This window comes from Parasteatoda tepidariorum, chromosome 6 (assembly GCF_043381705.1).
Source record: "Parasteatoda tepidariorum isolate YZ-2023 chromosome 6, CAS_Ptep_4.0, whole genome shotgun sequence".
In the NCBI taxonomy this organism is placed as follows: Eukaryota; Metazoa; Arthropoda; class Arachnida; order Araneae; family Theridiidae; genus Parasteatoda; species Parasteatoda tepidariorum.
In genome coordinates this window covers 29,951,796-29,973,788 of record NC_092209.1, presented here as the reverse complement: position 1 = coordinate 29,973,788, position 21,993 = coordinate 29,951,796, and the positions used below count along the sequence as shown (strand labels likewise).

The window sequence follows — 21,993 nt, the reverse complement described above, 5'->3', positions numbered from 1 at the left end:
GGAGCAGCAATTACCATATATATATATATATTGTTTTTTTTGGTATAATAATTTGTAATATTATTCAGATCAACTTGGGCAATAATGATTTAAACGTATATTTCTATAATTAAGTTGGCAGATTATAAAATATGAAAGCAAAGTCTAATTTTTAAGGTGTATTTATAATGAAGTTTAGACCTAATCTGATAGGTATTTTTTTTACCATGCAGGTGTGCAAGGTAAAAACATATTTAATTTATGAAGAATAAATTAATAATAAATAAATAAATTTAACAAATTAAAACAATTTAAGAATAACATCCTTTAGATACTCAAAGAAGTACCTTTTTATGAACATCTATCATAAATTCTAAAATATCAATTTATGAATGAGTTCTTTTTCATACTAAACAATACCAATTTAAAACAAAACACATTATCAATAGGGTATTTTGTCATCACCGCCTATAATATTTACTTTCAGAATTTTTGTTAAAAGTGAAGTATAAATGTACTGTGCGGCCTTCAGGAGAACTCCTCCAGGCATCAGTCTCGCTTCGTGGTGGGTACTACGGTTATGAGGAATAGCCATTTCGAATAAGGGTGTGATGTGAATAATTTTATCTTGATCTTGGTATAGGTCAGCGTGAGTAAAGCAATCGACACCTTCATTCCTGCATTGCGACCCCATTAGAAAAGTGCTCTCGCTTGTTACCATAGTAGCAGGCAGCCCCAGACTTTTAGTCTGGAGGAGTTCCCCTCAAAGCCGCACAAAATATTTGGGGTCACAAATAAATACTCAAACGAAGAAAAAGAAAAATGAAACGTTTTAAAAACCTGACGAATCATTAATAAAAAGAGACGAGATTCAATGTTTAGCCGAGAGCGATTTAAAGAAACTGTGGCAAGTTTTAAATAGCAATATTTTTTTAAAAATCCTATTGATTCATCACTATTGATTCATCAGATTTTGTTAACGTTTTTTAAATTTCAATTTTGAAACCTTAGTTGGTACCCTTTTTGATTTCAGTTCTGAAAATAATTCATTAAATAAAGACATTTGATCTCAGAGCCCACTAGCATATTGAAATGCCCCAAAGATCTAGTGGTTGAAATGATAATTGATCGATTGATACTTACGTTGTCAGCGACATTGATATCAGCACCTTGACCGAGAAGTAAGCCCACCATTTCTCGATGTCCTTGGGCAGCGGCCATGTGAAGGGGCGTCCTACCCTGCTTGTCGGCGGTTTGCAATTGTTCTGTAGACCTACTCAATAGAAGGCCCGCTACCGCCAAATGTCCACCACGAGCTGCCAAATGCATGGGTAATATACCCTAGATTGTGATGAAAACATAGGATAATAAATGAGTGATTATCGATGCAATATTTATCATAAATTGTTATAAATAACAGATGCTATATACCTGCACTACTGTAGCTGCATCTGTCTGAACTCCCGAACTGTTGAGCAGAACTCGAACAACGCCTTCGTGCCCAGATTCTGCCGCCAGATGAAGAGGAGTGAAGCCATACTGCAGATGAAAAAAATAATGTAAAAAAGCACAATTTAGTTAATGAATTAATGATATATACTTTACAGTTATAAGGAATTAGTTTGCACAATATTGTGTGATTCGACACAAAAATGATATGGTAAAATGCAAAACACGTTGTCAGATGTTACAGTTAATGTATAAAATGCTAGTATTCTATAGCATGCCTAGTCATTGCGTAGAAGAGCTGAAGTTTTTTGGAAAAATATGAAATATGTTAATTATTTCATACTTTGTGTAGTCATTGTAAAGAATGTTTAGGCATTCTATAAGTATGACAAATGCTCCTCCAGGAAAATGCGGATTTCAACCATTGAGGTTCGCATATGGGGTGTACCAGAATGTCGTGTACAAATTTAGAGGGGAGGTAAAGTATATCGTTAGGAGCCATAATTACATAGGAATGCAAGGGCGGAAATTGATAGCTCTCAAGATCCACACATCTGACTTCCTCATTGCAAACGCCAATTGCCTGTGCTCAACATGAATCGGTTTGCAAACGCAGAGCGGATGTCCGAGGGTCCTGCGGATGTGTGGGGAATACTGATTACGCAGTGACCGCGAAAAGCCGCAAACGCAGACCCAGCGGTGACCAAACGCAGAGCAGAAGCCGCAGTGGCTCAGGATACAAAGAGTTCACCTTCCAATGAGGTGAACCAGGATCGAATCCCAACGATGGCTGGTCGGTATGAATTCTGCACCTAGCTCGCACCGAATACAGCGCTGACGTAATTATATCCTCAATGGTTGCCGGATCATAGGTGAGAGTCCCCTTGTCATTAGACTAACCATGGGAGGTTTTCGCTGTTTCCCTCTCCATGAAACGCAAATGCGGGTTAGTTCCATCAAAAAAAACCTCCGAGGAGGCTAATTTCTCCCAATACTTGATCCAGGAGTTCCTTTGTCTTCTGGATTGGGTTCCAAATTACAAACCTTAATTTTTTGTGTTAGATTTAGAATCAAAAGTTTTTCAGAAAAAAATAAACGTATCAGAAACTAATAAAGTTTAAAAATGGATTATATTTTCAGAACCTAAATTACACTTAATGAATATAATTTTATCGTATTCGGAAATCTTTAAAGGAGGTGTTGAGTTTGAAATTAATTAGTTTTGAAACAAAATTTACTTTTTGTATCTCAAAAGTAGTAATACTTAATCCACTTACTTTTTTCTTATTTTGAATTTATATTCTAGATTTAGTTATAGTCTAGATTATTAGTCTAGATTTAGTCTAGATTAGTCTAGTCTAGATCTATATTCTAGATCTAGTTAGAACCCACATAAGACATACAATTCTAGATCTAGTTAAATATAAACCAAATAAGATATGCAATTCTCGATCAAATTAAATGTGAACCAAATGATACATACACATTTAGAACTAGTTAAATATAAACCAATTAAGACATACGTCATCACTAAGGCTAGTATCTCCGGGTCTTTCACTGGATAGGGTGGCAGGAATCTGTGTCAGCATTTCTTGCACAAATTCAGTTTGACCGCAACTAGCAGCTACGTGTAGGGCCGTCATGCCCGTCTAATAAAATTAAAGAAGAGAAAAAAAATCTATGTAAAGGTGATAAAGCAATTAAGAATCTAAGAATTGAGTGAATTAATATTATGCATTTCGGCATAATTTTTGAGAGCAGAGAGGAGCAGCAATTACCATTGGTTTGTGAATAATAATTTTAATGATTTCGTAATGATTCTAAGGTTCTATATTTATTGATTTTAAAGAAATTAATAGAAATAATTTTAATTGACTTTTAAGCAATTCATAGCAATAATTTTTATTGACTTTATAGCAACTCAATGCAATAATTTTAATTGACTTTAAAGAAATTTATGGTAATAATTTTCATCAACTTTAAGGCAATCTATAGCAACAGTTTTCTTTGACTATAAAGAAAATCATAGAAGCGATTTTCTTAGATTTTAAAAGCAGCTCATAGCAAGGATTTTCATTGATTTTAAAGAAATTTTTAGCAGCAATTCTTATTTAGATTAAAGCAATTTGTAGCATCAATTCTCTTTTACTTTAAAGTAATTCACAGAAATAATTTTCATCGGCTTAAAAGTGATTCATGGAAACAATTTGTATTGTTTAATACAAATCTAAAGTAATACTTAGCGTAAATCAAAACGGAGCTATAATTTTCCTCTTTTAGAGAAATTTACAGCAGTAAATTTACTCTGCATGAAATTGTTTTGAAAATTTAAGTGTTTTTCTTTTAAATGCTGTATATATAATTTTTCAATGATATTAACCTGATTAAATGTACCAATTTGTTTCCTCAGCAATTTAAAATTAACGTTTCCGATAAAATTTAATGCTATTTTGACAGTTTGAAACATCACTCGAATGAATCGTAACAGGATAGAAGCTTTTTTTAAGGAATATTTAATTGAAAATGTCTATTTTAGAGTAGGTTAAAGCAACAAAGGTAGATATAACACAGAATTAAAGTTAAAAATATAAAGATTTTGATTATGTTTTTGATCCATAAAATCAAAAAAGTGCCTTTTAATATGCTGGTTAACGATATAAATGGACATAGTTAAATAAAATTATTTTCTATAGATAAAATCACAAAAAGTGCCTTTTAATATGCTGGTTAACGATTTAAATGACATTGTTAAATAAAATTATATTCTATATATAAAACCAAAAAAGTGCCTTTTAATATGCTGGTTAACGATATAAATGACATTGTTAAATAAAATTATATTCTATAGATAAAAAAATTTCATTCTCACTTTTTTACTCGTGATTCTCCAAGATACAGATGACTTTAAAGTCTGCAGAACTTTTACATGTCCGTCTTTGGCAGCTAAATGTATAGCGGTGTAACCATCCTAAAAAAAGATAATCATTTTTTTAGAAATTACAATTACTACAACTTAAAAAGTTTACATGGATTTTTAATTTCAAAAGTTTAACTTTTAAAAATATTTTTTATACGCTGACATGGATAATCTGGAACATGTTTTCAAATATTTAAGCTGATTGGAATAAAAGTGGGAGAACCATTGTAAAGTGTTTTAGTGAACTCAACCAGTCGGTAACAAAAATAATGTCTTCTCAGAAACAATTTTTTTTAAAGTTGCAATCTTTTCTCTTGTTTTTTTTTTTAAGGTAAAAATTAATGCACTAATTTTAACAAAATTTTGCACACTCGTTCTAAATATAACTGACTAGTAGATGAAAGGATTATACTCCTTAAATTGCAAATTATTTTACAAAGCAATCCTTTTTTTTTTAGCTATGGATTGCCCATTGATCGAACTTCTTTTGAAAATTAATGCACTATTTAAGAAAAAAATTGCCCATTCTTTCGTGATATAACTGACTAGTAGATGAAAGGAATATTATACTCCTTTGATCACAAAATATTTTACGAAGCAATTCTATTTTTTTCCTGTTATGAAGCCCCAAGCGAGCGAACTTCTTTTGGCGGAAAATAAAAATAAAATTTAAAATTTTTTTTAAGAAGTTAAAAAAAATCGACAAATTAATTTGAAAGCATTGAAAAATGAATTTTTTTCATTTTTTTTTCAAAAGCACTTTTAAAATTAGGTTTTATGTTAGGTAGTTGAACCCATCGAGTCTGCAATGACAGCATAATGGTAGCTTATAGCGTATCCATAAGTTGAAATTGAATAAAATAAGTTAAATTATTGTTTTTGAAAAAGAACTGTTATTAACTATGAGAATTATCAGCGAAAAACAATTTATTTGCTCTTTAATTTGGTTAGTTTATTTTGAATTTTGAAGTTAAAAGTATTAATGAAATGAGAGGTATTAATGAAAATATTAATTTGCATGTCATTTTCGTAATTTACTTAATACATTGCTATTAAAATATTTTTTCTTCTTAAATAAATCTTAACTCTCTTCAGCTTTATTTAAATTTTGAAAAAATTGAAAAAAATTGATGGCAAGGATTTCAATCAGTATCTGAGAAGGTAACTTACAGCATTTTCTTCTGTGGCAGATGAACCAGCTTCTAACAATACTTTCACAACTTCTTCATGTCCGCCGGAAGCTGCCAGATGGAGGGCCGTATTGCCCGTCTGTCAATACACAAACAACCAACATTCAATAAACAACGACAACGTGTAACAACATTAGTTAAATAATGAGAAAAAAATGCTATATATTCACCAAATTTCGAGCGGAGGTCACCATAGATCTGTTAAATTTCATGAGCTCCTTTATGACGGCGACACTTCCTTTCATGGCAGCTATGTGAGCACACGTAAATCCATTCTGAAAACACAACACCACAATATAAGACTAAAATAGGAGTTCCCTCATCTTCTGAGTGGGGCTCAAAATTACGAAGTTGAATATTAGAAACAGCGCACATCCGAAATTCTGACTGGCTATTTATTCAACGTGATAAACTAAAATATTTCAAAATGAGATAAACTATCTAGATTAACCAAAAATTACTACTCTTAGTATTTATTTTAAAAATTACAGACATATAGGGTGACTCATTACTGTTTAAGAGACATAGAACAAAAGCTTTTCAAACTTTGACGATTCATTATTGAAGTCAATGAGTACTATAGAAAGATTAAAATGATATGAAAACATCTTATTTGAGGATGATGCTTTAAAGCTGTTGATGACAATAAGGGAATTCATTCCTGTCTCCTTCCAAACAAACAATTAGGACTTTGAGTACTTTAATCCATCCTTAGAGCTTCTCTGTCCCAGAATTGAGATAATCCTTTTTATATTCTGCTTCTCGCTCCCGTAAAAATAACGGGGTGAGATTTAGCCCGCTTTTTCTCGCTCCCGTGATATTGACGGGCTTGAGTGTTCAGTAGTAACGCGCCAATAAGAATAAAACTAACTGTTGATAATATCAGAAGATAGGAAAATATACCAACCAAGAGTGCTTTGTTTATATAAGGGGTAACGGTAAAGGTTAGCGTGGGGTAAAGAAGAGAAGTTGACCCCGAGAAGCTATTTTTTTTGTGTTATGCATTCGTTCATTTGATCTTTTTTATCGAATTTATTCGTAGTTATTTATACAGAGTTCATTAATTTGGTTATAAATAAGTACAGAAATTCAAGTTTATCGGCGATTTCTTACAATTGGTAATTTCGAAATCCCCACCCACCTTCTTGCCGAAAACTGATCTGAATCAAAATAATTTCAAGTAATAAGCTAAATGAATATCTTCTTATGAATGCATTTCAATCCCAAAAATATTGTCACATAATATAATCAGAAAAAAGGTGGCCCTGTAAAGAGCTAAATGCAGTTCACTTGATTTCGGATGCAATAAATATTTTATTTCGAAGGATGAAGTAAGTGAACAACAGTATTAATTCTATCATTTCAAACATTGGACCTGCAGAACTTTTCGACTTCAATGAGATGATTCAAAACATCAGAAAAATCAAGGTGATAAAAAAAACTTATGTACTCGTGTATGAACTTTCAAGCGCCAGACAGGAAGTAACCTATTTGCCGGCAGGTAGAATTAAATCGTGAGTCCACTAGTTTTCTGAATGACCTTGCATATAAATAGAAGATCATAACGCTTTACGAAACCCGTTATATTTTTTAAAAAAACAGCACCTTTGTTTAATAATTTAATCTTATTGTGAATGCTTGACCTTCAACTCGCTTAATTTGTTAATTTAAATTAATAAAAAAATATGCTTTTTTCTTAAAAATATTTAAAAAAATAATTTTATTTGGTACTTATCGGTTATAGGGATTATGTGTTGGCGACTGTTTTTTTGAGGTTGTCGCCAAGTCGAGCATTAGTCCATGTAACCAAAATGTGCCAATTTTAAATGCTCGCTGCATTGGCAAAAAATATCAATATATTTAATAATGTATCGCTATGTTTTTCTAATATAACTAATTTATGTAACTTTTACATTAGTCAATATGTTCAATACCCGAATAAATTTTATCTATCACATTAATATCGTATTTAATGATTATCCAGGGTGCGTAATAGCGTTTCTAAAAAGTGCTTAAAGGTGCTTATTTTCGATTTACGTTATTTAAAAGCTTTTAAAGGTGCTTTTTTTAATTTGTGGTTTGAAAAAGTGCTTACTTTTCTATCTTTTTAAAAGAGATTTTTTTTCTTTGCCGTGTCGATTGTCGTTCTAAATTACAAAAGTGCATGATTTTCACAATTTTCTCTAAAATATTTATCAGAAACAAGTTATTTTATCATGATTATGTAAAGTTTTTGAATTTTACTGATTTTATGTTTATAAATTAAGAACTTTAAACGATGGGAAAAAAATAATTTTTATTCCTGCACAGATCCTAATTATGATTTTTCGTTGGAAGGTGATTAAAAATATTTTTGAGTGCTTAAAAAGTACTTAAAATGTGCTTATTTTTTGTTGAAAAATCTGCCTACGCACCCTGTAATCATTGCATTACTTTTCGCTATATTATATTTTCATACATTATATTATTAGTAATGGTCATGATATTATCCCTATGATATATTATGCTATCCACAATGACCAGGATATTATCGCTTTCGATAATTATAGCTATCAATAATGAAAGCGAAATTTTGTATTCGATGTGTATTGTTATCATTAATTATCACGATATTTTCGTTTTCAATATGTATTGTTATCAATAATAAACATATTTTTCAATTTGGCATGTACTGCTATCAATAATGATCACGATATTTTTCCTATTCGACGTGTCTTGTTATCAATAATGAACATGATATTTCCTCATTCAATATGTATTGTTATCAATAATGAATGATGTATTTTTCGAATTTGATACGTATTAATGATCACGATGTTTTCCTAATCGGATATGTATTCTTATCAATAATGAACGCGATATTTTCGTATTTGATTTGTATTGCTTCAATAATGATCATGATATTTTTGTTATTTGACACGTTATATATTGATCATGATTTGATACGTTATGTATTGTTATCATTAATGATAACAGTAGCGTTGTGTTTTTTAAACACCAATGTGTATGTTGTAATATCTTGCCAAAGGGAAACCATCCAATCGGCGATTAAGTTAGCTAAAATTTTATATCTCTTTAGATTTAATAAGAAGTTTTTTCTGCCCCCCCCCCCAACTAAAGATATCATTTTCCTGCTCCTCTTTTCCAGGTATCTAATCGAGGAGTCATCATGCTTAAATTTTCAATACTTGTTAGCAATGGAAATCTTTTTATTTGTATTAGTTACATAAGTGCTCTATTAAGAGGCCGTGATGCGGGGTGCACAATTTAAATGCCTAAAATGTTCAAAAACTTTTTTTTTTCAATTTGCATTCAAATTTGAAAAGAAAAAAATCAATTAAAATAATTATGAAAATCTTTTACAATGCTATATATTTGATGACAGAATATAATCTGCATTTTTCTTGAGTAATTTTTATAAATAGACGTTAAAACACCATCCGAATTTCATATTTCAAACCACTTTTGTTTCTTCTCATTCACATCTGGCAAGTCTTGAAAATGGACGCCAGTTTTCGAGAGCTTGAAACACCTCGACTAATATTTCCTATTTATGTATTTTTGAATCGAATATTTAATCAAGTAAAACTGCATTTTTTAATTAAATGCATTTTTTTTTATCATTTATGAACTTGAGACACAACTTATTAATTTTGAATTAGGCTTTAAGATCAAATTGATGTCAAAAATAATATAAAATGCTGTCATTAGTCAAACATTACCGCATTAGCCATAGAGACTAGTTCAGGCTTGTGTCGAAGGAAGAGTTTTACCACTTCTGGATGATCGTTCTCAGCAGCTAATAGAAGAGGTGTTTGGCCAGTCTGAAAATAACAACAATTATATTTAGAAACTACAGAATATTCTAGCAGTCATTCATAAACAGCAGAATAATATGAATAATATAGCAATTATTCGTAAACAACAGTAAGCATTATGATAGTCATCTAGAAACGACAGAATATAGTTCGTTCAGCAGGAGTTAGCATTTGGCTCCACCTACTCATTTCATCACGGGAGTAAGAAGAGAAATATCTCCGCTCTTGAAATTGAGACAACCCTTAATGCAAGTCAAACACAAACAGTTAATTATTTTTCAGTCACTTAATTCGCTTTATCATCTGCTATTATACTTTTCGTTTCTCCAGACAGTCAAATATATTTTAAATTTAAAAACTGCTGTTTTCCCAGCAAAATGTCTCAAATAGGACAAACTATTCACTTAGAAGAGAGAAATATCATAAAAAATGGAGCGAAATATAATCAAATTTATTAAATATTTTATGTTAAAAAATTAATTTTTATGTACAATTAGTTAACATCGATGGCTCTTATACATAGTCAGTGGATTTTTCTTAGATAGCAAATCAATTCATGTACTCATTGCAGCAAAACTTTCATAAAGATTTCAGACAAGTAGAAATCATTTTAATAAAGAACGAAAAATAAGGTACTGCACACGGCAGCTACAAAAAAATTAATAAATGATTTGTAGAGCAAACTGAGAGACGAGCGTGGTCATTTTATAATCCCCCTAATTGAGAAAACGGGCTGTAAAATTAAGGGCTGTAAAAGGCCGAAAATTACTTCTAATTATTCATGAAAAACAGAGAGCATGGAAAACTTAGCTTCTAATAAAAAAGGAATGAACTAACAGGTGTCTAGTTTTTTTAGGAATCAATAAAATGACCCCAGCACGTCCTGCCGGGTTAATCATTATTTACAACAATCGTTTAGAAATAGAAATCAAAACTACTGTAACATTCATTAACTATAAGAGTATAGTATTGTATTAGAGTATAGTAGAATATAGTATTGTATATTATAGTATATATAGTACAGGATAGTATAGTATATATAGTACAGGATAGTATAGTATATATACTATTGTATAGTATAGTATTTGATACTATATAATACATATAGAAATGATAATTATTCTGAGATAAAAACATTAAAATAATTAAATGTTTAATAAACGATACATAAAATGGTACTTGCATTGTCAATAGCGTTGGCGTCTGCCCTGAGGTCCAGTAGGACGCTACAAACGTCCAGTTTACCATTCTCGGCCGCTAAATGTAGAGGTGTTCTTTTTGCCTAAATAAAGAAACAGGTGTTACCATTTTTAGCTATTCAATAAAACTGAAATAAAAATAGTGGCATGCCTATGAGGGCAATCAAGGAGTCCTGAGGATATTATTCATTCAATTCTAAATAAACAAGTTGCAATTTAATTTCTAGGCTAAAAATTTTATTATGTAAAAAATTTAATTATTATAGCGTTTTTAACAATGTAGATATTTAGTATAAATATTGTTTTTTTTTTTAAGTACTGAAGTAACCTAAAAAAATGAATTAGTCTGATCTAAATACAAATCTGAGTAAGAGCGTCTCCATTTAATAACACTCTAAGAATGCATACTTACTTTGCATCTCCTTCTATAAAGTATTCATTTTTCTTATTTAATGCCTTACTTGAAACAAAGGAGATATTTTCCTCCACTTATGTGTAGAAAGGGAAGATTTTTTGTTTAATAATATTAAACTACATATTTTGTGAATAGAATAGGCTCATCAAAGTTACGCGATTTCGCCATTTTTCATACGTCTCCTCTCTCCGTTACTATGGTTTCGGAAAATTTAGCTTTTTCCTCACATGGCAGTTCGTTCCAATAAGAAGGTGAAATATAGTAGTGTAGGGAAAAAGCATGATTTGGCGTAACAATGATTATGGAAAGCATGGACAATGGGTAACTTTGAGAAGCTTATTCTACTTACAAATAGTTTAAAATAAATAGATTTTGTGTTTAATAATATTGAGTTAGAAAAGGAAAGAGTTAGTATTTAATAATATTACATTAGAAGAGGAGAGACTAAGTTTTCAGTAATAATAATTTAGACGAGGAAAGATTTAAATTTTAATCATATTAAGTTGAATGAGGAAAGATTTAGTGTATAATAATATTAAGTTGGAAGAGGAAAGATTTAGTGTTTAATAATATTAGGTTAGAAGATTTAGTGTTTAATAATATTAAGTTAGAAGATAAAAGATTTAGTGTCGAACAATATTAAAGTAAAAGGGGAAGATTTAGTGTTAAGCGATATTAATCTATAAGTGAAATAATTTGAATTTAAATTTTTTCAGCTATTACAGCTACTCTGCAAGAAAACTTGCCAGTTCTTTTTTTCATGAAGATAAAAAAAAAAATTTGGAAAAATAATTGTGTTACATAATTGTTTTTTCTCTCCCCTGCTTTAATAACATTCATCACTGAAAATCCCTGGCTATGTTTGTAGCATTGTTATATTGTTGCATAAATACGTCATTTTTAGTTTCTTGTAAATTGGAGGAACAAAACTTGTCCGTCCACCCTAATATAAAGCATCCAGTTTTAACCCGGACTACCTGAATCATGCTATTATTAGATTAAAATTTAAGCGGTAGCAAGTACCCTCAAACTTTTTCTATAATGTTCTTTTTCATCAACGAATTATTAACCAATGCAATATAAGGACTTTGTTTTAAAAGATAAGAAACACCTTACGGTAACGGAAGTAGAGAAGTTAAGCAAAGATTACTTCTTCGGATGTTGCACTCCAAGAAATAAAATTCAAGCTTTTGAGGATTCAGCAGTCCTTGAGCTGTATTTCTTTAATTTTGAGAATCATTTTGTCTCGAAATCATTTGATTTGTGACGAAGCGCGAACACCTAAACAACTCAAACTCAACTCGAAATCTCATCGTTATCTCACCACGTAAAATCTACGAAAATAATTCTTAATTTGACGAAACTAAAATGATGAAATGCGAAATATTTCTTTACTTTTGACGAAATGCGTTTCCTCCAACATGTGACGATAGTTATTTCGTCACTTGGATGAAATGTTTACACTTGGTGTATATATCAGGAAACGGCTTAGCGAAACACGTTGAAAGTTTCGTGAAATTTAAGTATCCTTTTTTACAGTGTGAACTTCAAATGTTATTAATCTTCTCTTAATAAATAAAAAAATTTGTAATTTTCAAGTCTTAAATATTAGAAAAGTCGGTGAAAAATACTGACCAATGTGAGGGCGTCTAAAGTGGCACCGTACTGTTTGACAAGTTTCTGTACAATCTCTGTATATCCATTTCTGGCGGCTAGATGGAGAGGCGTCATTCCCTTTTTGGAACGAGCGTTGGCGAAAGCTTTGTGCTTTAGAAGAATATCAACCACTTCCCCGTGGCCAAATTCGGCCGCCAAATGCAAAGCAGCTTTGCCACCCTAGAAATACATAACATTAGCATTGCAATAAAACTGATTGAAATAATTCTACTTAATCTTAACTATAGCTCTATTTGGTTACTTTAAGAGCAATGATGTTTAATGCTTGGAAGCTTGGAATGTTTTAAAATTGTAGAGCAGTTTGAAGCGATTTTATTTATATAAATTTGGAATATGAAAAAACTGCATTATAATTTCGGAACAGTTAGGTTTAATATCATTATGAATTTGTAATAATCTGTTATAGTTTTGAAGTAGTTGAAAGTGACTGTACTATACTTTAGAAGCAGTTCGGAGTAATTTTATTGTAATTTTACAGCAATTTGAAGGACTTTTATAATTATATAGTTTCATAACAACTTAGTAATTTTGGAGCAATAAAATATCGATTCTATAATATTTTTGCGATTGTATAATATTTTTCGAGCATTTTAAAGACGCTCTATTTTAATATTGAAGCAACTGTAATGTAGTTTTGAAGTTAACTGGAGTGTTTCTGTATTTTAGCTATGAAGTGATTTGTATTTTAGTTTTGAAATAATTTGTATTTTAGTTTTGAAATAATTTGTATTTTAGCTTGGATTTATTTATAATTTTGGAGCAGTTTAAAGAGTCCTTATTATAAGCTTAGAGTAATTTCAGGTTGCTGTATCACAGTTTTGTAACAGTTTAAAACGGATTTATTTATAATTTTGGAACAATTTAAAAGACCGCATAATAATTTTGAACAAGTTTAAAACGACCGTATCTTAGTTTTTTTAACAGTTTGAAACAACAATCTTTCTCTCCTTATTCTAAAAAGTCCTTGCATTTTCATCTGATATGGAATAATTATAAAAATGTAAGCACCTTATCTAGTTGGACAGTGGTCAAAATTTTGATTGACAATAAATTCCTAGAAACATTTAAATATTGAACAATTCTGAATATAGAGGAAAGAAAACGATTGAAACATGACTTAACACCAAGCACAGTGCTCCAGATGAGATTTGAGCACTCTAGTTAGTGAGAAAGTAATTGGAATTTTTATTAACAATCTATTCTATTGGGTGAAAAATGACCTCAATATCTCTCGAATTTTAATCAGGTGAGAAGCTTGCTTTCGCAAAGATTTAAGTGTTCCAGCTGCACGGAAAGTGGTCAAAAGTTTTATTGCAAGATTCTATTCCATACGAAAGATAGAGTAAAAAGGAATATAGTAATAATGTAGTAATATAGTAATAATAATTATCCCACTTACTTCATCGAACACATCTACTCTGGCAGAATTCTGCAGTAAAAGTTTCACTACTTCAGGATGGCCTGTCTGACAGGCATACAGTAACGGAGTCCATCCATTCTGTGAAAATAAAGAATTGGTCATGATTAATGAAAATGTTGAAAGATCAAGATTTCCAGGAAGGGTTATGAATCAAAGAAACCATACCATAGCTATTCGATTGCAGGCACCTTGCAGCATGGTTTTGTCCAGTTGATTCAGAATTTCATGCAATATATCTGCATTGCCTTCTTTACTGCAATAATGTATACTTGTCATGCGATACTGATAAAATAACAGAGAATATATGGATTAGAAATTTTCATTTAGTTGCAGTTGTGTATATATATATCTGCTTGAGTTAGTGCTCACCTCTTTGTTAGGTACGTTGACTTCCCCACCATACTGTAGCAAGAGTTTGACGAGGTCTTTGTCTTCTGTTGGATGATGAGCTTGGCTTTTGGAAACCAAACTTGCGTAGTGGAGGACTGATTCTCCTTTCTAGAATAAACACATTATTAATGAGAAACACATATAGGGTAAGCCAACTAGTGCAGGAACACTACCCAGTGCAGGAACACTACCCAGTGAAGGAACACTACCCAGTGAAGGAACATTTCATATATATTGATTAAAAATAAGAATTTGAAAGTTTTTCTTTAGATTGATTGGTAACAATAGCTTACTGCCAAACAATAGGAAGTCATCTAGCAATGTTTTGGATTACCTGGTCAAATAGACTTCTCTGAATTTGTTATTATCTCTGCAACACCTTGTTTCTTTGAAAAAATTATAAGGCGAGTGTTTGTATTTATATGTCTGAAGTGGAATTAATTGCATGTAATAGTCTTATTTTTCTTAGTGTGAAAAGGAGAATTTAAAATATAGTTATTGAAGTTACGTTTTATTTTTTTAAGTATCATAGCATAATAAAGTACTGAGATAAGGGGATGTTTATTCACTGGATCACCAAACGATGAAAAACCAGTGAAGGAACAAGTGTTTCTTTACTGTTTTTTTTTCTAAGTTAATGAGAATAAAAGATAAACTTTAATTTTTTTGAACCTTTAGTGATGTTCCACATCAAAAGTATGTTAAAAATACGAAAAACAACTTCTAACCAGAGAGGGAACAGGCATGTTCCATTACTGGACATAGATTTTCTAGTGAATGAACAGTATGTGTTAATATGTTGACACTTTAATTTTCAATTCATGATTACAAAAAAAATTTAACATTTTCCAAGTATTTATATGTTATAAATACAAGAATAGGCTTGTTTTTAGATATTTGTATAGCATATAAATTCATAAAAAGCATTAAAAAATAACCAAAATTAAGTGTTCCTTTACTGGGCAATTTTGTGTTCCTTCACTGGTAAGAGCTGTTCCTTCACTTGGTCTTCCTACTACTTGTTATTTGAACCTCCAAAACTTTAAAATAATATTGCGTAAGTTCTCTATAATTTTTTTTACATAGTTTGCAATTAGTAACAAATATGTTGACACTGTCATTTAACTAAAACTACGAATTTTGAAATTAACATGATTTTTTAAAAGGCAAGCGAAGCTAAAGTGTTCCTTCACTGGTTAGTTTGCCTTAATTGTAAGCTAAGGTTGAATAACAAGGAATATAATCCAGAAGAGAGCAGATACTGTGAAAGGCATTTAAAAATAAATAACACAGAGCGGCGATAATTAACAAGCAAAGTGTTCTATGTATTCTTGTTGCCACACATCCTGTAGTAATGTTATATTTTACTGTAATGTGATATAATAAAAATGATGTGAATCCTATATTCAGCCCAGCTCAAATGCTAAATTTAGATAATCTTTACATTGAAAGGTAAACATTTGTCTACGACAGATTTTATCAAAATCTTTTTGGTGGGCGTCGATTGCGTTACATCACACAGCGGATCAATGTGAGGTCAGCGTAAGCTGACCAGCGTCCTCACGAATTTAAAGAACTGGTAGTGAAGTTTCTATATAAATACTTGTAAACTAATTGCTTCTTCTTTCAAAATAAATATTCTTGGAACAGAGATTTCTTTGCAAGGATTCTATTACAGAGGTAATTTTTTTCAAAAGTTAAGGGTGAGTTTTCGAATGTACTATTAGAATTTTCGGTACCATTTTTTGTTTTTGTTTTTTGAGGACGATGTTCGTCTTAGATTTGCGTAATCATCAGGAACTCGGATGACATTGATTGGACCTTGTATTTCAGCAGTTGATTGTTCCTCTTCTTCTGACTTCTTCTCTTCCTGGATGATTGGCGCCATTTCCTCTGCAGAGGATTAAAATAGTGATTTAATGTCTTTGGATCATCCTCATGGATGTTTCTCAGACCGTCGCCAATAGCCCATTCTGCAGCTGTAGTGCGACGAAAACCAACAATAACAACTGGATGACTGGTACATTTCGCTTGTAATATGGTTGAAGATGATGCACGTGAACAGCTTTTAAAAATCTATTTCGGAGATCGATAGACTTGATAATAATGTAAATTTGTCACAATATTAAAGATTAAAAAACTTATTAATTACTTCACTACTGCCATTAATGCGAAATGGTAAATTGAAATATAATTTTTTTTGGTTATTAATTTTCTTTTAAGGATTCCAAAGAAAAAAAAATTTAAACATTTTGAGAATTTTTTTTAAAATTATTATTATTTATTTAAAAAATATTAAAATAAATTTCTTACAAATTGGGAAAGATTATGCTTTCATCCAAATTAGGACACAAAGTATTATTAATTAGCGCTTTGGATTGAATCTGAATCCCGTTTCAACAGTAACTCATGTATTTTTAGCCATGTAAATCTTCTGTTTCTAACAAAATGAAATGCTAAGCAATCAAATTTAATGAAATATAATTTTTGCTTCACATAAAGTTGTTAAATAGATCATAAACTATTCATCAAGAAGGCTTTATTAAAAAAAAAAATTATGACTTGGCTTTTAACAAGCGGTAAAATTGTATTAGGTTAAGCCTCTCAGAGCAGTGGGAACTGTTCTTTTGTAAATAAACTTAATCTATTAATTTTTAACAGTGTTATTTAGATATAGACACAAACAAGCAGTTTTAATTTGAACATTAAAACGACAAATTACGTTATCCTCTCTCTATGTGTTAGAATATTATTATCAAAATTCAATCACTGAAATTTTTAATATTATCAATATACGGCAAAATAAGCTCACTTCATTTTGGGCATTTACTAATATAGCACCATTGTCTTCTGGGTGCTGCTTCCTCCAGTGGTCCAGCAGGCTACGGGCCACGGCATAATGGCAGTTTCGGGCCGCAACATGGAGAGGGGTCTCGCCGCTCTAAAACATACAATGTAGCAATTGGAGAAAAAAAATTTCTATAAAATTTATCAACACTGTTTTTGGGAGTAACTTTATGTTAAATTTACAAAAAGAATTTCAATTTATTTAATTTTCCCAAATTCAATAGATATTGGATATTTTATCTAGTTGGTTGTAACAAGTAAAAGACATTTAAGGCCGTCGGTTTCACAGGATTTATAGTAAAGAAAAAGACAGAACTATACATTTCTTTGATAAAATATATTAAATCGATTATGCAATTAGGATTTTTAGAAAGGAATAATTTATTTCAAAAGAATAATTTTCTCTTTGAAGAATTTTAACTTATAAAAATATTATTTTTGCATAATTTAGGTAAAGAGAATTTTTCAGAGTTATGTAAATCAATTTTCTTCAGTTAAAAAGATGAGGACCATTCCATTATTTACGAGAGTCGTATTTGCTGAGTTATAAAGCTTTATAACACATTAAAAGTTAGAGCAGTTATGAAATAATTCTTGTGAAAATAAATCTTGGCGTCAATTACACTCTCTCCAACTTTTTTGAAACTTTAAAAATTACCTTTTACGGATTTAACAATTTGTGTAATGTCTGTAATACCCAGTTTTTTGATTTTTTTAAAAAAAGTTTAGAATAAATGAAGTTTATTAAAAATTAGAAAAAGTAAAAATAACATCAAGACATATTTTTAAAAAAAATATTAGAACTACTTGATTTTTTTAACTGAGTTAAATACTTTTAAACTCTGCAATTATGACAATCCTAAATGTTGGAATCACCACCTCAAAGCCAAATTAAAAAGAGAAATAATTAAAGAAACTGTTGAAGAAATCTATCAAAAACTATTGAACACTTAACTATATTGCTTAAAATTTTTGTGAGAAAATCCGTGGAAGATACAAAAGTTATCGAAAGATATTTCTCCCAATCTAGTAATGTGAACTTTATTTTCCACATGTTCTGAAATGTATTGTGTTGTCGAATTATAAGCTATCATCAGCAATTTAAGAAGAAAAAGATATATCTCGAAATTTCATTTAAAATTCAAGATGGCGACTGAGGGAGAAATATTTCTAAATAGTTCAAATGAAATTGGACCATTGAACTTACAGCGGACTTTTGTTGGACATCTGCTTTATCCTGAAGGAGAAGCGCTACAGTATTGAGGTGGCCGTGACGAGCTGCGAAATGCAGTGCAGACTCACCATCCTGTAACAGAATTACATCCAAATATTTTAAATTAGTTGCAAATATTAATACAATCCTAATTACTAATTTATTAATTGTAAATCGTGCCATAGATAATGTCCGATAAGAAGTAAATTAAAATTACATTAAGGCTTTTGCGTCAGTTTTAAATTATTAAAAGCAAATTACGATAAAGCATAAAAAATGAACTGCTATAACTAATGTAAACGTATAATAAGTAATGCTTTGACTAAATTTATTAATCACGAGGTGATTTATAAATAAGTGTCCGATCACAATTGTGTACTTGCAACTCGAGAAGAGGATCACTGATTTACAGACACGTGACCTATGACCTCAGCGCCAGCTAATCGTTTATAAACAAGATGGCGTCTATAAATTGAGCTAAATTTTCCATATAGGTTAGAATGTTAAGTAACGTGAAGTTAATTAAATACAACGCCGCATCTCACATCGAATTTGTTAAGTTATAGTTCGTTTCTGTCTAGGTCGTCTTACTTAACTTTCTTTATTATTTGTTTATGTATTTTATTGTAACCATGATACATTTTTGGTATGTGTACCTGGAAACTTCGATGCATAATTGGTTTGTTTATATTCAACATAGCTTCGTGTCTGTCTTTGTGTGAAGTAAGAAATATATAGTGAAAGAATATAGAATGTGCCATTTAAGGGGATTGATACTTGGCGGGCTTAACTTACTCGAAATAGAATGGAAAAAACAGTTGCTTGCGTAAACAAATGACATGTTTCAACAACCAATTAGAATCAGGATATCCACACTCCGTTACCATTGGATACCTGCAAGTGACGTCATCGCAAGTAAATCGTGGTATTTGTCTATTCAGAAACAAATCAGGTTTGACACACACGCGTGACGTCGCGGATAGATCACGGACAGATATTCAATTAAATTCGATTTAAACCACGTGGTTAGTGGGTATAATCACTTTATTTCTTCTAGAGTTGCAAATATCCAATCATGTAAAGTTTTTTGCTATGGATTATTAAATAATCGATTTGAACTATTACAAGTTAAATATAATAATGTTTATAAGCCTTTATAATTGATATTGCTAACGAATTCATTTCTTATAATTTACGACAAAAATTACTTATTCGTTTTAAACTTTGTTTTAAGCTATTAAAAATTATGATCTCAAAGATAGAAATTAATTTGCGCCATACTATCTAAATCGGTTACTTTTATATTGCGTCAAAAAATACCAAGAGCCATCAAACATACCGTTTTTAAATATACTCAAATATTTGAGTTCAAGTACTGTAAAAATCAGAAATTTGAAAGAAAGGAGAAAGATACGAAATTTTGAAAACAAAATTAAAAAGAAATTTTTAAGGGTTTTTACATTGGTCATTGTTGTAAATATTAGCAAAATAAAGGTGACAGCTATTTTAAATACTATTTAATATGAACTTAGAAATAAAAAAGGAAAAGAACGATTAGAAAAATAAACTCGGAATATACAAGAAGTAGAAGTTGCCAGATTACGAAAGTGCAACTCTACAAGATAAACAAAAATAGCGTGAGGCTCGCTGATAGCATGCTCGACTTATAACAGCCTCCTTCGAGCATGAAAACTGTAACTAGTCAATATTGTCACTCAAAGAACTGCAGTCACACCAAGTAATGAGCATGAACTGAGGTGCTGGAAGTGCCTTCGTCAGAATGTCTGCTCGCTGCTCATCACTTCTGACGTAACCTAATTCAAAATTTCCTTTCGAAAACTCATCTTGGACAAACTTGTATCTTTGATCGATGTGCTTAGTGCGAGCGTGAAACATCGGATTTTTGATGTATTTGATGGTACTTTGATTATCAATCTGGAGGATTGGTAATGAGATGTCGCTGGCTATCTCGGCAAACAGGCGCTTTAACCATATCAGGTCTTTTGTCGCATTCGCTGCTGCCATGAACTCTGCTTCTGTTGTAGAATTAGATATAGCCTCCTGTAATTTACTTCTCCAAGTAATTGTACCTCCACCGTAGAAAGATATCACACCTGTGCGAGATCTCCGAGTTTCAGCACAACTGTTGTTATCTGCATCACTAAACAACATAAGGCTTCTATCATCTGTATTGCTATATACGATGCCATGTGCAACGGTAGTACGAAGGTACCTGAATGTTGTCTGCACAATTTCCCAATCAGTTTCCGTGGGATTGTCTAATTTACGGGATACTAAACTTACTGCATAAGCAATGTCGGGTCGGGTTCCCATCGCTAAATAAAGCCAGCTACCTACTGCTGATCTATATGGAATGTGACTGCTAAGAGGATTTGCCTCCTTGATCTTCGACAAAGGTCGGAGGATCTTGCAAAGGTACAAAGGTCGGAGGTACAAAGGTCGGAGCATCTTGCATATACGTCCACTTCCGTCATCATATCCTTCGGGTTGATACATGTATATATCCTCAGCCAAATCACCATAAAGGAAAGCTGTCTCCACGTCAATTTGAAATAATTTTAATTTCTCCTTAGCTGCTGTTGCAATTAGAGCTCGAATAGTGTCGTAGCGACACACTGGACTAAAAGTCTCCCCGTAGTCGATATCTTTCGTCTGCGTATATCCTTTCGCGACTAATCGAGCCTTAAATCTTTCGATAGAGCCGTCTGGGTTAGTCTTCACTTTGTAAACCCAGCGATTTGCAAGAATCTTTCTTCCTTCAGGTGGTTCAACAAGTTTCCACGTACCGTGCTTGTTTTGCGAAGCCATCTCTTCGTCCATGGCTCGTTTCCAGTTGACATGCATCGAAGACTTCATAGCTTCTTCATATGATTGGGGTTCTGTCAAATTCAGGATGCTGCTGTAGACTTCATAGTCGTTAAATCCTGGTGGGCGGCGTGTAGTTGATCGGTCACGCAATCCATGCGTCGTCATCTGTGATAGTTCATCTTCTACATTGCGAAGATTTTCACCCTCCTGCAAGTCAGTACCGTCGGAACTGCCTGAAATTTCAAACTGCATACCAGTTGATGTACTAGTACTGGCACTAGAAGTCGTTTCTGAAGACAAGGAAGTGAGACCTATCTGCTGCTCGTTGAACACCACATTGGCACTCTTGATTGTGTCATTCTTTGATGGTATGAAAACACGATAGCCATCATAATCACAATATCCAACCAAATATCCCTTTACAGCCTTGTCGTCCAGTTTACTTCTATTGGTATCCGGTACATGTACAAAAGCAGTTGATCCAAAAATTCGAAACTTGTCGATTTTCGGCTTGCGTCCGAACCATACTTCGAATGGAGATTTCCCTGTGATTTTACTTGGTCCAGTTCGATTAAGAATGTAGACAGCCGTCGATGCTGCTTCTGCCCATAAAAACTGCGGTAGGCCTGTATCTTTGAGCATAGTACGAA

The 21,993-nt window shown here is 31.6% G+C and overlaps 1 protein-coding gene across 1 annotated transcript in view; it reads right to left on the bottom strand.

The window, feature by feature from the left end:
* Positions 1 to 21,993, bottom strand: part of LOC107448293 (no mechanoreceptor potential C) — a 116,043-nt gene that overhangs the window by 21,668 nt on the left and 72,382 nt on the right. The window contains exons 11-24 of the mRNA XM_071182179.1: positions 18,509 to 18,607; positions 17,267 to 17,395; positions 14,434 to 14,562; positions 14,230 to 14,346; positions 14,044 to 14,142; positions 12,603 to 12,803; positions 10,537 to 10,635; positions 9,258 to 9,359; positions 5,706 to 5,810; positions 5,516 to 5,614; positions 4,298 to 4,396; positions 2,952 to 3,077; positions 1,411 to 1,518; positions 1,123 to 1,320 (exon numbers count right to left, since the gene is read on the bottom strand). Coding sequence (XP_071038280.1) covers positions 1,123 to 1,320; positions 1,411 to 1,518; positions 2,952 to 3,077; positions 4,298 to 4,396; positions 5,516 to 5,614; positions 5,706 to 5,810; positions 9,258 to 9,359; positions 10,537 to 10,635; positions 12,603 to 12,803; positions 14,044 to 14,142; positions 14,230 to 14,346; positions 14,434 to 14,562; positions 17,267 to 17,395; positions 18,509 to 18,607 — 1,710 coding nt within the window. The remainder of the gene's footprint in view (positions 1 to 1,122; positions 1,321 to 1,410; positions 1,519 to 2,951; positions 3,078 to 4,297; positions 4,397 to 5,515; positions 5,615 to 5,705; positions 5,811 to 9,257; positions 9,360 to 10,536; positions 10,636 to 12,602; positions 12,804 to 14,043; positions 14,143 to 14,229; positions 14,347 to 14,433; positions 14,563 to 17,266; positions 17,396 to 18,508; positions 18,608 to 21,993) is intronic.